The sequence below is a fragment of the Tiliqua scincoides genome, chromosome 1 (assembly GCF_035046505.1).
Source record: "Tiliqua scincoides isolate rTilSci1 chromosome 1, rTilSci1.hap2, whole genome shotgun sequence".
NCBI lineage: Eukaryota > Metazoa > Chordata > Lepidosauria > Squamata > Scincidae > Tiliqua > Tiliqua scincoides.
In genome coordinates, this window is record NC_089821.1 from 278955387 (window position 1) to 278970571 (window position 15185).

At 46.0% G+C, this 15185-nt stretch overlaps 1 protein-coding gene across 2 annotated transcripts in view; it reads left to right on the forward strand.

Moving 5' to 3' along the window:
* The first annotated feature begins 2168 nt into the window (after window positions 1-2168).
* The window catches only part of ADCY3 (adenylate cyclase 3), an 84163-nt gene continuing 71146 nt past the window's right edge, over window positions 2169-15185 (forward strand). For both annotated transcript variants that reach the window (XM_066626625.1, XM_066626635.1), the window contains exons 1-2: window positions 2169-3173; window positions 4076-4965. In XM_066626625.1, coding sequence (XP_066482722.1) covers window positions 4282-4965 — 684 coding nt within the window. In that variant the 5' untranslated portion in view covers window positions 2169-3173; window positions 4076-4281. The remainder of the gene's footprint in view (window positions 3174-4075; window positions 4966-15185) is intronic.

Sequence of the window (15185 nt, forward strand, 5' to 3'; positions counted from 1 at the left end):
CATCTCCAGTTTCAAAAAATCTCAAGTAGCAGATTTGGGAAGACCAGGACCTGAGAATGTGGATAGTTCCTGTTGGTGAAAGCAGGCTAAACTGGATCAGTGGGCTGGACTCTAGATGCCTCAGGTTGTGTATTTCTGTTCATCCATTCCGGCCTCTTCATCAAAGAGTACTTTGCATTTATTTAGTGTCTTCCAATGTTCAAAGCCCTTCCCATACAGTTTCTAAACAGCTCTCATAACAACCTTGCAAAGGTAGGCTAAAAGTAAAACAATCCTCAAACTAGTGCCTACGGTTTGGGTGAGACTATTCATATTAATGCTATATTAATGCAGCAGTATATTACAGTATTGTTCCCCCTTCCCACTTTCAGTTATGATAAAATGGCACTATGTGGTGTTAAGCAGTGAGAGTCCTTTCATACAAACAGGAGTCTCCATGCTTGTCTCCTAGGAGTCAAGCAGTCTCCTAGGAAGAGTCACCAAATCCTCCCTATTTTCTCTCCTTAAATCTGCCTTACTTAGAAAAAAGTATTGAGTTTTTCATAACTTGTTTGGGCTCCGGCTGGATTCATAGATTGCTGTGTTTTATTGATGTCTGGTTCTTTATGATGATTGTATTTGTAGTGGTTTATTGTTTTATTGGAGTAACAATCTGAAGCCCTTGGTTAAAATATTTTTTGGATAAGTAAAAGAGGTTTGCTCATACTGACTTGTCAGAAATAATCAGGACTGAGACTTTGATTTGACCCACATGAAAACATAAGAAGAGCCCTGCTGGATCAGGTTAAAGACCCATCTAGTCCAGCTTGCTGTATCTCACAGTGGCTCCCCCCAGATGCCTCAGGGAGCACACAAGGCAAAAAGAAACCTGCATCCTGTTGCCACTCCCCTGCCTCTGGCATTCCAAAGTAGCCTACTTCCAAAAACCAGGAAGGTCGCACACATACCCATCAAGGCTTGTAACATGTGATGGACTTTTCGGCCCATGGAGGTGGGACGGAGGTGTTCCAGGGCAGGGGGGAGGGCAGGTGGAGGGCAGTCTCAGGGGTGGGCAGGTGGGGAATGGGAGGGGGGCTGGAACCCAGCAGATATCTTAACCCCCATTCCTGAGCAGCAGAGAGCAACTTCAAGCCACTCCACTCTCCTCTGACTTATGCCTCTTCCAGAGGTGGCTTGGGGCTGCAGTGGCTTACCCGGGGTTAAGGAGAAGAGTTTCCCCTTACTTCCAGCTGAGCTGAGCCACTTTGGGGCCCTATTTTGCCCTGGATACAGCGCAGGCCTCCTGGCCTGCCTGTTCCAGAGCAAGATAGGATTGCGCTGTTAGTGCCTCTAAAATCTTTCAAATATAGAAAATCATTGCAGGAGATTAGTACCATTGAATTTAAGCTCACACGAGAATGGAAAGTGTCCTGTGTATACCAAAACTGACTTCTGCAGTCCCAAAGCTGTGTCCCTGAGCTCCTGTACACTCCTTCAGGGTAAGCAGTTCCATAAGCCAAAGAGCTACTGTAGCGGGTCAGTTTCCTCCCAGTTGTGACACTCTTAAGGAATGTATGCATTCCTGGACCTGGTGCGTATGGCTTGCAGCAGTAGTCGCTGCCATGTGCCCATGGTAATGTCTGCAGCATCCCGTATGTGCAGTGAGTCGAAAAATGTAAGATCCCAGGAAATTTCTGGACCCCCTCTTTTGGCTCCTGGGCCCCCTTCCAGACTCTGGGCCTGGAAACAAATTACCCCCTTTACCCCCTCTCCTAGGCCCTGAATGGGACTTACTTCCAGGAAAGTGTGTTTAGGATTGCAGCCTCACTGCCCAATCCTATGCATGTCTACTCAGAAGGAAGCCCCATTACAATCGATGAGGCTTACACCTAGGAAAGTGTGTTTAGGATTGCAGCCTCAGTCAGGGGCATTACTGAGCATGTGAAGAGTGCCTCCCCAAGAACTCTGGATCGGAGGCTACTGGCAGACTGGAGTCTCGGGGGTGCCTCCATTAGGGGGGGCTGCCTGCCTGTGCCCCCTCTTGGGGTGAGAGTGGCTCGGTGTGCAAAGGGTTACCTCTCCCAGCAGCAGCAGGAGAAAGAGGGTGGGATCTGGGCAGTCCGATATCGCCTCCCTCCCTTGCCCGGGCTTCGGAGCAGAGCGTGGGAGAGAAGGCAGCAGCAGCAGCAGCAGCAGCAGCAGCTCAGCCCCCTCCCCGCCCGGCTACTGCAATGCCAGGAGACTCAGACGCTGGGAAGCGGCTCCGCTCCTGTTGCTGCAGCCCAGCGCCTCTCCTGCCCGCGGGGGCCCAGCGCCGGAGGGCGCCGCCAGGGCGCAGCCACCCGCCAGCCCACTCCTCCCCTGCGCCGCTCCAGCGAGCTTGACCGCGGCTGCAGCGCCCAGCCAGCGGCGCCCATCCACCCGCCCTGGGCAGCGGCTGGAGCCCGCAGAGCCGCGCCAGGAAGAGCAGGCAAAGTTGAGCAGGGGGGGGCGAGGGGCCTCCGCATCCTCTCCTGCTGGGAGGCTGACTCTGGGGAGGAGCGCATCTGCTGGCCGAGAGCCCAATCCCATGCAGGTCTACTCAGAAGTAAGTCCCATTGCAGTCAATGGAGCTTACTCCCAGGTAAGAGTGGATAGGATTGCAGCCCTAGCCCGCACCCTGCACTTAGCTTCCTTGCCTCGCCCCTGGCAAGGGAGGGGAGTTGTCCTCCTCCTTTTTTTTTGCTCCGGGGGAGGGGAAAAGAGAGGTGGAAGCACCTCCCAGCCCCTGGAGCCGCAGCCGAGAGGACGCATGTGACACAGACACGCGTGGTTCCCGTGCATTTCATGTCCCACCCTAAAAAACCTTCCCACGGAGGCCCTGCTTTGCTCCTCCTTTTGCTGCTGCTTCTCCCAAAGCTTTTGCTGTTGCTCTGGGGAGGGGAATTTCTGCCGGTCTCTTCTGCATGCCACACACACCGCCAGCCAGCCAGCCAGCCAGCTGGTCTTACAGGTGACAGGAGTGACCTCCCCACCAGCACCCACTCTAAAAAGAGATGCAGCTCTTTGGTCCCAGGTCCAAGGCGCCCAGGATGCAGATGCACTGAGGATCAGGGTGACACGGATGAGAAGAAAAAGGAGCCTTCCTCCTCAAGGATGCTGCTTCTGGTTGGACTGCCCTGCTGCTGCTGCTACTACTACTACTGCTACTACGGGTGAGAATTCCACTTCTCCTCTCCTCTCCATGCTGCTGTCTCCTCCTCCAGCCCTCAAACTCACACTGCCAGCTGGAGAAAGGATTGGAGATGATGCCTGGTGGATTCTGCGCCCACCTTTGCCTCTCCCTCTCTCTCTGGGAAAGGAGAGCTGACTCTAGATCTTGTTTTTGGGGAGGGGACCCGGAGCCTTGATCCAAAGAATGTGCTCAGCCCACTTCTAGTCACACTGCTGAGATGGTAAGAAGGGAGATGTGGCTTTCTCTGACAGGTTGGATGCAATAACAGGCTCCCTAACCTGATGGGGAAACTGAGGCAAGGGTGTGTGTTGGGGGGCCGACCTGCTGATCATTCTCCTAGTTGGGTTTTACAATAACATCTGAGATCCATTCTTGATGGATGGGCACCAAAAATGAGCAGGGAGGGATGAATCCATCCTCTTCTCAAGTATCTGTGAGATATTTCTCACTAATTAAAGGATTCTGAGCAGGACAATAGCTAGGAAAACATAAGCAAACCAATGTACATATGTTGCTTGATTTGTTGGGTTGAGGAGGGAAGGGACTCCAAGTTCAGGCACCGTCTCCATCTTCCTGGTTTTTCTAATAAAAATGGCTTTAACTCTTAAAGCAGAGGTATGGGGGCAACCAGGAATAATCTAGGCTTTGGTTCTCTCATCTTTCTGATGGAGTTTCTAACCAAATGCTTTTTTCCCTTTAAAAAATCTGGGTTTTTTAAAAGTCTCAGCAAGAAAACATTTGAGCCGTCAGCCAAAGAAAGAGAAATGAGGGTAGGGTGGAGGTTGAAGCTGGCAAAGATTCAGCATTTGCTGTGCTAGGCCAGAGGTGGAGTAAATGAAGGCCACGTGTTCTGTGCTACCAATATGTTCCTCTCTCCTTTAGGCCCCCCTGCCTGTGTGACACAACGAAGGACATTACTAATGCCAGTATTGGAAGGAGGAACTGAAAAACTGCTCCTGAGGTCCCTGTGCCTTGCCCTGCCCATGGCCTTACACTAATGGGAGTGGGGCCTTTGCTGAGGTAACTTTTAGCCATTGGCTGGTCCCTTTCACGAATTCTCTGAGGATCCGTTGACGACGACAAGCAGGATGCCTCGGAACAGGGCCTTCTCTGAGCCGGAATACTCGGCGGAGTACTCAGCAGATTACTCAGTCAGCTTGCCTTCTGACCCTGAGCATGGGGTTGGCCGGACCCATGAGGTGACGGTGAGGAATTCGGGCTCGTGCCTCTGCCTGCCACGCTTCATGCGCCTCACATTTGCTCCAGAGTCCCTGGAGAATCTCTACCAGACCTACTTCCGGCGTCAGCGCCATGAGACTCTGCTGGTCTTGGTGGTCTTTGCTGCCCTCTTTGATTGCTATGTTATTATCATGTGCACTGTGTTGTACACCTCTGAGAAATTAGCACCCACCTTAGCAGCCTCAGTGGGCTTGGCTGTCCAGATCCTTGTATTTGTTTTATGCAAGTATGAGCTCCTGCCAGATCGTGTCACCCGGAAATTCATGCCCTACTTCCTGTGGATACTCATAGCTGCCCAGATATTCTGCTACCTGGGCCTAAACTTTGCCCGCTTCCATGAGGCCAGTGACACAGTTGGCTGGCAGGCCTTCTTCATCTTCTCCTTCTTCATCACCCTCCCCTTGCGCCTAACACCTATTGTCCTGATCTCGGCCATCTCCTGCAGCATTCACACGTTGGTACTGGGGGTCACTATCGCACAGCAGCAGCAGCAGCAGCAGGCAGTAATGGATGGGGGACACTTGCTGTGGCAGGTAAGGATCACTGTGGTTGATATGGCAAAAGCAGACCATGAGGCAGTGGATAATAAAGGAAGAGAAGATGGACTTCTTACTCTTTGAGCAAAAGGTTTTTGAGCTTGTAAAAGCAGGAAAGGTGCGAGTGCTCTAGGGGGTTCTAGAAGCGACATGTCTCAGGAGGACCAAGGATGCGGGCAGTTTTGCTCCTCCCCCACTCAGGAAAATGGCAGAAATGCTTTGTGTTCAGTGGGTAGAGATGAACAGAATATAGAATCTGGTATCAGTTTGACTTTTTGTATGGAATTCCAAGTGTAATGTAGTGTATACTACGCCCAGTTTTCATTTCTAAGAACCACTGATCACCACTCATTTAAAAAAACACAAAATGGTTTCTAGGCCTCAAGGTTTTGCATGCAGTTTGATTGCACTCACTATTTTGCACCCAGAGCAAACAGTAAAATGGTATTGATCTACATAAATGTTGATTTATCAAATTTATTTATAATGCACAATTTGAAGGGTTTATTTTAGGCCAAGATCTGAACCAACTATCAACATATACTGGGACTCTAAATGGTGTACTGAAGCCAAACTGGGCCTGAGAGTGTAATAATTCAAGGATGGCCTCTGTGTCTGGGGGACAGCTGGGCTTTTGCCTTGAGTAAAAACTCTGTTAAAGAGAGACCACACAGGTGGTCCAGTGGCATGAGTTAGGAATGACCCCCTAGTGAACAGAGAGGAATGCCTCGGCCAGCTGATTTTACTGGCAATACAACACATTGCTTGTCCCATAAACCAAGCAAGGCCAGGCAGAAGGCAGATCAGGATCCCCTGACAGATCCGCAGTAGATCAGCAAATATTTATGTTTCTCAGGGTTCAGTCCTATCCAGCTTTCCAGTACTGATGAAGTTGCAGTGCAGCCCCAAGGTAAGGGAACAAACGTCCCCTTACCTTGAGAAGGCCTTCGTGACTGCCGTCCCTATGGTAGGATGCAATGCACACCCTATTGGCATGTCTGCATCTGTGCTGGAAAGTTAAGTAGGATTGAGCCCTCAGTCATTTAAGAATATTGCAAGTATTCTTATGCAAAAAATTCTTTGCTAGGACTGGTACTTCACTGTAGTAATTGACTGGCTTTGCCCAGGTCTCTGGGCAGCTCTGCTGACTGCTGGCCATTATGAGTTTGAAGTTTAAAACCCTGGTATGTATTAACTCAGGTGTAGATTTGTTCTTTTATACACTGGTCCTCCCAAGTGTAGGGCTCATAGATTGCAGCAGATTATGAACTCTGAGCCACTATTTCGCAAAAATGAAGGGTTGCCTCCTTCCTGGCACCTGGCTGTGTTTGTGGACCTTGGAGGCAAATGCCCTAGTAGATCCCAAAAGCCTGAAATCTGCCCACTCCAGCAGTGCACAGTTCTTCCCATGTGCTTTCCAGTTGGCACTCTTCCTCCGTGTCTTTAGGCTAGATCTACATCTTAGTTGCTGTTCTTATCTTGCTATGTCCCACTTTTGTTTAGGACAGATAAAATCACAATTGCTTTTGTTCTTATTTTTGGAAGTGTCATTTGCAACATCACAGAAGATGGCGGGCATAATTCTTGGCTCTTGCATTGCCCTGCATGACCTGCCTATTGTGCCTACCGTATCTTCTGTAAGATATTCTGTCTTGAGGATTGTGTGGTGCAAATGTTTGGGGAGGCAAAATGTTTGTGATCACTGACATATTAGGATTGATTTTGTGGGGGGTTCCAGTACCTATGTACTTTCTCCTGTTGGGACAAAGGTCTGTTATTTGGATCAGGTTTTGTTTTTTAAAATGGTAAATATTATTCTTAATAGTTACACAACAAATTTGGGCATAGGAAAGAGAAAAATAGAGCATAAATTTGTGAGAGCAGATGAATTCTGTGGACAAATACGGAGTGAGAATATTTCAAACAAAAATGTATTCTTAGCTCAAAGCAAAACCCACCATTTATAGAAAACTTGATACAAGTGAATACAAGAGTACTGAGAAGCAAAGGCGTAAATCCAAGGGCCACAGGCACCTTATTGTACATGAGTACAATACATGAGTTTATGTTTTCACAGGGCTTTCTTCAAAAGGAAGATCTTCTTTTTTTTACTTTTTGGTGGTAGATACTAGTATAAGAGATACTCCTCCTTCCCCCTTTTTAATCTTCTACATCAATGTTTCTCACATGGTGGGTCATGATCTACTAGGTGGGTCATGAGCCAATTTCAGGTGGGTCCTCATTCATTTCAATATTTTATTTTTAATATGTGAGACTTGATGCTACCATGGTATGTAACTGCATTTGGGGAAATGTTACATACCTGTATTTTCAACAAGCTGCTATGAATATTCTTTTAACAATGATAGTAAATGGGACTTACTCCTGGGTAAGTGTGGGTAGGATTGTAGCCTAGGATTGTTAAAAATTTTCCTGCTTGATAATGTCACTACTGGTCATGACATCACTTCCAGAGGGTCCTAACAGATTCTCACTCTAAAAAGTGGGTCCTGATGCTAAATGTGTGAGAACCACTGTTCTGCATCATCACTGGGGCATGAACTTGAAGCATGTCTTTCCTCCATAGTTCTTTATGCCTAATAAGCTGCATGAATGGACTGCGATAATGTTTGTATGTTAAAGGAAAAACTCCATCAATTGGCCCTGAAGGCTTTCCCTGACATACTCATCCACTGTTGGATGCCTGTTAATAATGGACTCTTCTGGGATTTGTGGAAGGGTTTGATGTTTCTTGTATTGAAAAAAGAGAGAGGCCAAACAGGTCCCTTTGGCAGGCAGACAAGATCTTCTTGGCAGGCAGGTCTCAAATCATTTGAGGCTTGGAAAGTCAGAAACAGAATTTTGAAGTGTCCAGAAGGCTTTTGAAAACTCACACTTCTTAAGCTGGACTTTACTTGAGAAATACAGAACACAGCACACAATACTGAACCCAACAAACATGGTGGCCATGCCCCCATGAATGGTGGTTCTGACTACTGGCTTCAGGGGAACCATGAATGTCACTCTCCATTTAGTTATTTGGAGAAAAAGGAGGGACTGCAGGGAGGGCAACTATTATTTCACAGTTGTAAAAAACTGGCTGATCCATGTCTTGAAAAGTGCATCACTGACAAACAGTAGGATGGCAGAGTATAGGGCAGCTTCCAGTGAAGAATAACCCGATTCTCAAGCAGGGGAATAATTTGGAGACAAAGGGGGGAACGGTCTCTCTTTGGTTTTGGATAATGCATGCATCCTTGCACAAAAAGAACAGGAAATGTACCTGTTATTCAAGGATTTAATTTATTTATTTTAGTGTGTGTATCTCTCTCTCTCTCTCTCTCTGAGAGAATATAAATGTACGGGGGGGGGGAGAGAGAGCCTACTTTTTTCTATAAGGTAACCCAAAATGGCTAACAAAAAATACATGTGTAAATACTTATGAGAAAATAATAAACAATTAAAAATCTGTTCCCTGATTAATTGGGGGCATCTTTTTAATGGATCAAAATATTATATGGTACTTAAATAAGGTAAACATTGCGATTGCAGCATTTGTCTTGTTATCCTCTTATTGCTGATACAAAGGCTGAACTGAGACAACAGTGGTGCATGGCCACCTAGTGAGTTTATGACAGAAGCAGATTTGGGACCACCAACCTTGTTCCCAACTTGCTATGGTGCTGTGTTAGTAATACAAAAATTGTATTTACAGATTACATTAAAACAGGTAGAAGCAGTACTAAAGTAGGTTTAAAAAATTAGACCTTATTTTTTAAAGATCACCAAGACCTCAGGCTGGGAAGGCCTTAGATAGGGCCGGCCCATCCATGAGGCCAACTGAAGTACTTGCCTTAGGCAACAGATTCTTGCCTCTACTGCTGCTGCTCTTCTACTCCCTGGATTGGAAAAGAAAGTGAGAATAGAGAGGAAATGTGGAGGAGAGTCCTGAAAGAGAATATTGGTGAGTGGGAGAAGCAGAGCCTGGTATGTCATTGGGAAAGCAGCCTTCTGCAGCTGAGGGCATAGCTGACTGAAATTTACAGTGCAAGCCTAAGCATGTCTACCCAGAAGTAAGCCCCTTTATGTGCAATGGAGCTTACTCCCAGGAAAGTATGTTTAAGATTGCAGCCTTACTTGTGCACACACAATACTGTCTTCAGCTCATGTATGAGCAGAATACATGCCTGTAATGTTTGAAGTGGAAAGAGCTCCTGAAATAACGGACAACCCATAAACGTTATGAATGTGGGGAATACCAAGAGGAACGTGTGGGGGGAGATGCTCCTCAGGTTGTGCACAAGCCATCCTCCATAGAGTCAACGTAACTTTGCAGATAGGAAAGTGGGCTACTTAAATAGTAATGAGCAGTGGTTGCTTGATGGAACCTTTCAACTAGCAGGTGCTAGTCAAAACAGCCAGCAAAGTGTCTTCAAGCTCATGCATGTAAAACGCAAGCCTGGTTTTGAATACATATTCCCAGTGTGCTGAGATAAGAGAAGGCGGCGGATAGACAGAGCTGCTCATGGGTGGCAGGGCTGGTGATGATGATGGTCATAGAGAATTGCTTGCTTGTTTTCTCTTGTAGGGTTTGCACAAAGTTGGCTTTTAAGCATTCTGTATTTTTTCTCCCAGCTTATTTTTTTTAACATGCAACCTGAGTCTATGCATACTTTATCAGAAATATGTTCCATTGATCCCAAGTCAATGCATAGAATTGGGCCCACATTTCAGGACTAGCCTATGGGATATTTAAATTAGCATGAATGACATGGATTAATGCAGATAAACAGTAAAATTAATTTGATGCTGCTGCTGCATACGCAACCCTGGCCCTGCCTTTCTTCCCATTGATGAGTCAGTAATAGCAACCAACACTCTGCTTTTGTATTCGCAATTCCTCACATACCCATAGGCATTATTGATTATTCCAAATTAATTTGTTTTAACCCATTTCTGCCCAGCCCACAGGTGTACACATTTGATTGCTGTTGCGTATATACAATGTTGGGTAGAAATAGCTTAATCGGCTTTTATTTGTGGGACAGACTATATACATTGCTTTGGATAATTTTCTGTGGAAAAGCAGTTTATTAATAACACGAAGTAAAAAACCACCTATAGTTGAGTAGGAGCCCTGCTTTACCCCTAGGCTTGTATAGTAGACAATGAAGAGACAACCTACATTTTAGCCACCCTGATTATTAGTATGGCAGAATCCTCAATCCATTTGTTTAATGAACTTGTTTATTTTCCCTGCCCAGAGATGACATATAGCAGAATACTAATTTAAAACCAATATTGATAAAAAATGCAACAACAAAATAAAACAAGCAACAACAAAAATAAACAGCAACAACAGAACATGAAAAAAACAGAAGACAAATGCACAATCCAGTCAGCCAAACTTCCCCGAACAGCCACATTTTGACCAGATTGCAGAAAGAATGTAAAGGTGGGGCCAAGTGGGCTTCCCTGGAAACAGCATTCCGTAACACTGAGACTGAAAAGCTCTGCCTGCCCTTGTACCGACCTAATCATGTTGGTTACTTTAGAAGTGGGCTACTTCAGAATGCCAGATGCATTGGTCTCTTGTTGCCAGGTCTCTTGTTGGCTTGTGTTGGCTCCTGAGGCATTTGGTGGGCCACGGTGAGACACTGGAAGCTGGACTAGATGGGCCTTTGGCCTGATCCAGTGGGGCTCTTCTTATATTCTTATTACATGACTGGGAACATTCAAAAGAACATTTTTGCTGCTTGTGGAAGGTTTCTGTCATTCTTCATATTCCCAAGCTGTACCTGTCATTTAACATACTCTACATCAGAATGTCTCCAAGTGGGGGATGCCTAAATGTTCTCAGCGCTGTATGTAGATTTTTTTTTTTTTAAAGGCACAGGCCCTGGCATGATACAAGAAGAAAAAAATGGGATGAGGAACAAAATGGAAAACAAGGCAATTTGGTACCAAAACTCTGAAGTTGCCTAATGACCAGGTGGGTTTGCCTCTGAAGGGACTGTTCTGGGAGACCCGAACATCCCAGCTGAGTCAATGGAGTGGGTCATGCTATCTCATCTTTCCCTCTGTTTCAGCTAGGCAGAAATGCTGTTTTAAGTTACCTACCATCCCAGAGAGAGTGGAATGTCCCTGCACAGTTAAGGTGGGAAATAGTTTCACATTCTTAACTTCCAGCATTTCGGCTGGTCCAAGACCAGCATGATCTAGTATGGCTGTGTGAAATCACAAGAGCAAGAAGCATCTTGGCTGCCCTCCATGTGAGAGATGGAGCTACTTGCCAGCCTGCGTGGGAGAACTGGAGGCCAGAAGTGAGACCAAACCAGGAAGATCCATTCTGAAATGTTGTTGGTTCTTGAAAGAGAGAACCTCTATAATTTTAAAAATCCCCTTGAAGGATTTAGAAATGCCTGCCTATGTAAACTGCTTTGAATAAAGTCAGAGGAGTAATCCGTTGACCAGAAAGGTGGTATATAAATACCTAGTTATTATTATATTATTATCAGTGGATGCAGTTCTCAGACCATGCACTGCAGCTATCAGAGATCAAGCCTGGCTTAGCAACTTTTGTAGGGGGTCAAGTCTGGCTGTAGATCCAGGCCAGTGAATGTTCAAGAGGCTTCTTACTGGTCTGACTGGCTTTTATGTTCAATTCTTTTCTTTTTACCTGTTGTGATACTCTGTACTTTATTATAAAGCTTTGTAAACTGCTTTGGGCACTTGCTTTGGCATGGGAAAGGCAGGATATAAATTTCTTAAATAAATAAATAAAAACAATCCCCTCACTGGCCACAGCTTGATGTTGGTAAAGAGGCGGTACTTTGCCTGGGATCTCTCAAGCCCCATGTTTACAACCTGTTCTGGGTTCAAGTCAAATGGGATCTGTCATATGGAAAGGAATCTGTTAGGCATTGCTGCCAACTGTGGAATGTAATCTTGTATGGAGGAGGGGCTAAATGCACTTCATTGGTGCTCTGGTGGTGTTGGAGAAGGGCAGCGCCCTCAGTGAGCAGGGAGGCATCCTACAAGAGGCCAAGCACTGAAGTGTGGTCTGGGAACAAGATCAGAGACAATCCCAGATGCAGAATTTGCAGACCTACTGGTTAACACTTCTGTAGTAAGAAGTGTGTTCAACTAACAAGCAGCCATACTATAATCTAGAATTGCTTGCCTACTTCTGTTTTTATACCTGCTCAGTATCCTGTTTCTGTATCATGGGAACTTCTGGAACAAACAGTGGCCATAGACAATGGTTAATCAATTCGTACGTCACACCAAGCCATAGTTAGCAGAAACCCCCTTTCAAATAGTGATTTCTGATTCTGGTTTGTTGGGTGATTACAAGCCATGGATTTTTAGTTTGAATATCACACCCAGCCATCTTTAAGTTTCCTTAGCCATAGTTTGGTATGGTGTCTGAACTGAGTCTTTCCTATCTGTGAGGCAGTATTTGCCAGGAAAAGGTTTTTCTAATAGGGTTGTTTGTATCACAGCTGTTAATGCTAACACTTGAGATCGGAGTGTGTCACCAAGCAAGCAAGCATGGAGCGTGTGTTTATCACGTTGCTATTTCTGGACCTTTAGTGCTCTGTGACAGATGGAGCACGTGCTCCCTTTCACTCCTTGCGGCTGTGTGTGGATGTGCACATCATATTCTGAAAAGCCAACAAATTCAAAACTGCATAGCAGGGCCACAAAACATGGACCAGGAGGCACGTTCAGAGGGTTTTGGTAGCTGGAGAAACAATTTTTTTAAAGAGAGAGTTGATAAAAAGGGATTGCTGTTCACAGTTTGTAGACTGATCCCACTTTTGTCCCTGGTAAGCAGGTTTTCAGGTTTTATATTGTTATCAAAAACTTGCACAACTTGGTTGACCAGATGCCATATGGAGGCAGTATTGTTTGTCTTCAGTTGTAATGAACTGTCTTTGGCACCTGCCTTGCTGCAAAGATAGTGTCGTCCCATCTGGTATAATTGGCCAATAATAAGAAAGGCTGACCCATCTTAGCTATGGCTGAGAATACCTTATGCTCAAAAAGTGCCCTGGACTACTTCAGTGTTTTCAGGTGCTTGAATTTTCCGTTTTTAATGGCATGCTGGCAGTTTTATCTGTATTTCTTTATTGATTGTATGCTGAAGTTAATCGCAAATGGTGAGCAAATTACTACTGACCAGGGAATTCTGCTCATCCCCACACCTGGCTTCTCATGTTTTCCCTGGAATTTCCCTTACAATTCATAGCTGGTTGTCATTTCACTGAGGACTAGAAAGTGGCTTTTAAAAAAGATGGAGTATGGAGAGTCTAGGGATGCTGAATTCTACAAACACCATACATGCCTTTTGGAGATCTTAGCTAGGCATGTTAAAATTGTGGTTAACAAACTGATGGTTTGGCTCTGTACTGCCAGCTGAAAATCCTGATTTCCTCAGCAAAGAAATGTTTTCCTTGGGTCGTTCCTCCTCCATCTTTTTGCAATGTTCAGTGCTATCTGAAGGAGCTCTTAAGATAGTATTGTACTCAGTAAAGCTGTAAGGTGGAGTGGCCTACCAGCTTTTGGGGGGGGTGTTATTTTCTGTATACAGTACCTGCTGCTTCAGGTGGCTGCTGGCTCCATAGGCCTAAGAGCCAGGTTTCATAATGCAAGATGCACATGTGTATCATTTGGAAACATGGCTGGCAGGACTGGAATGTATGTAGCCACTAGGAGCTGTAGCGAGGATGGATAAAGCTAATAGCAATGAGAAGGAGTAGAAGAGACAAATCTCCGCACCCAGCGTCAGATTTGGGTGTTGGGCCTCATTTGGGCCTCTGTGAGACCCCTTGTGAAGTACAGAGCCATTTTGGATGACTCACTGTAATGCACTTTGGTGTTCTTCTGTGGGGCATTTGTATTTGGCCATCTGCTCCTTCCAGTGGTCCCATGTTCTGGGATGAAGAGGGATAGTGACTCTCCCCTTGCTAAATGTAAGAAGAGTACCAATTGAAAAATACCTCCTTGCTCAGTTAGCCTGGGTAATGGGGTCTGCTTCTCAGAATGAGCTGGTGTGAACCACTGGCAAGTGGCAGATCCCTGATTTTCTGTTTAGGCTGATCATGATTCATCACTCTCCTGCAAAAAAAACCCCCACAAAATCCAGCAGTGACTTGAGAGGGCTCATGTGCTGAATGACATTTTTGTGTTTTGCTTGTGATGGAGTGCTGAAGGACAACTGTTTCATCACAATTAGTGATGAAGAGCATCAAAAGGTTGACCATAAGTGGTTAGCTTTGCGAATTGGCTTCAAATACTATCCAAACAAAGAGCTCTTCATATGGTAAAACTGTTCTTGGAATGTCCCACTTTGGAATTAACTAGTCCCTAAACTGACTGAGAAGTAAATCGCACCAGAAACAAGCAATATGGTCTGTCTTTTCTGGAGGGGGCCTGAAAAGGCAAAAAATCATAGTGAGGAATGGGTTTTTCAGCTCTTTGCCGAGGCATGGTTCCCACTCTGTTTGCAACCCTCTTTGCACTATATTTTAACCCTTCCATTGAAAGCCAATAACTGAAATGAAGTGCAAATCTTTGCAGAATCAGAGCAATTGGCTGGCCATGGTGCCTGGGTGTCTCATAGGGAATAGACTTTGGATGCTGTGAGTGTGATTTGGGGGAACTCTAAGATCACAATTCTAGCCGGATCTTTGACCACCACAAGTCCCTTTTGCCGGCCCAGGAGAGTTGCAAATTTGCCATAAGGCCATAAGTCGTGGAATGTGCATCTCCTTTTGAGTTGGCTGGGTCGGATTAAGGATTTGTGCTGGCCCATGGAGGCTGAATCCAGCCTCAGCGGTGCAGAGGAAAGTTAAATTTGGTCTGGTTGAAGGCAGCAGGCACAGGGGGTTGGAGAGGGTGGTGGGATAGCAGAATGGGGGCATTCTGGGGCAGGGGAAGCGTGGACCAGTGGGCAGAGTGGGTCCTGGAGGGGGGTGGGACTGGCCTGGGTGACTTAGGCTCAGCCTGGTGTTAGACCAGAATGCTTGGATCTGCGCCAGCAATTTCACTGGTGCAGATTCAAGCATCCCCATGGGGTGGCTGCCACGCGACATGGGGTAAGGGGAAAAATATCCCCTTACTTTGAGTTGCATGGCAGCCACCTCCTCCCCTGTGCTGGAAAAGGTGCAAGCCAGTTGACCTGCCTATTCTAACACAGGATAGAATTGGGC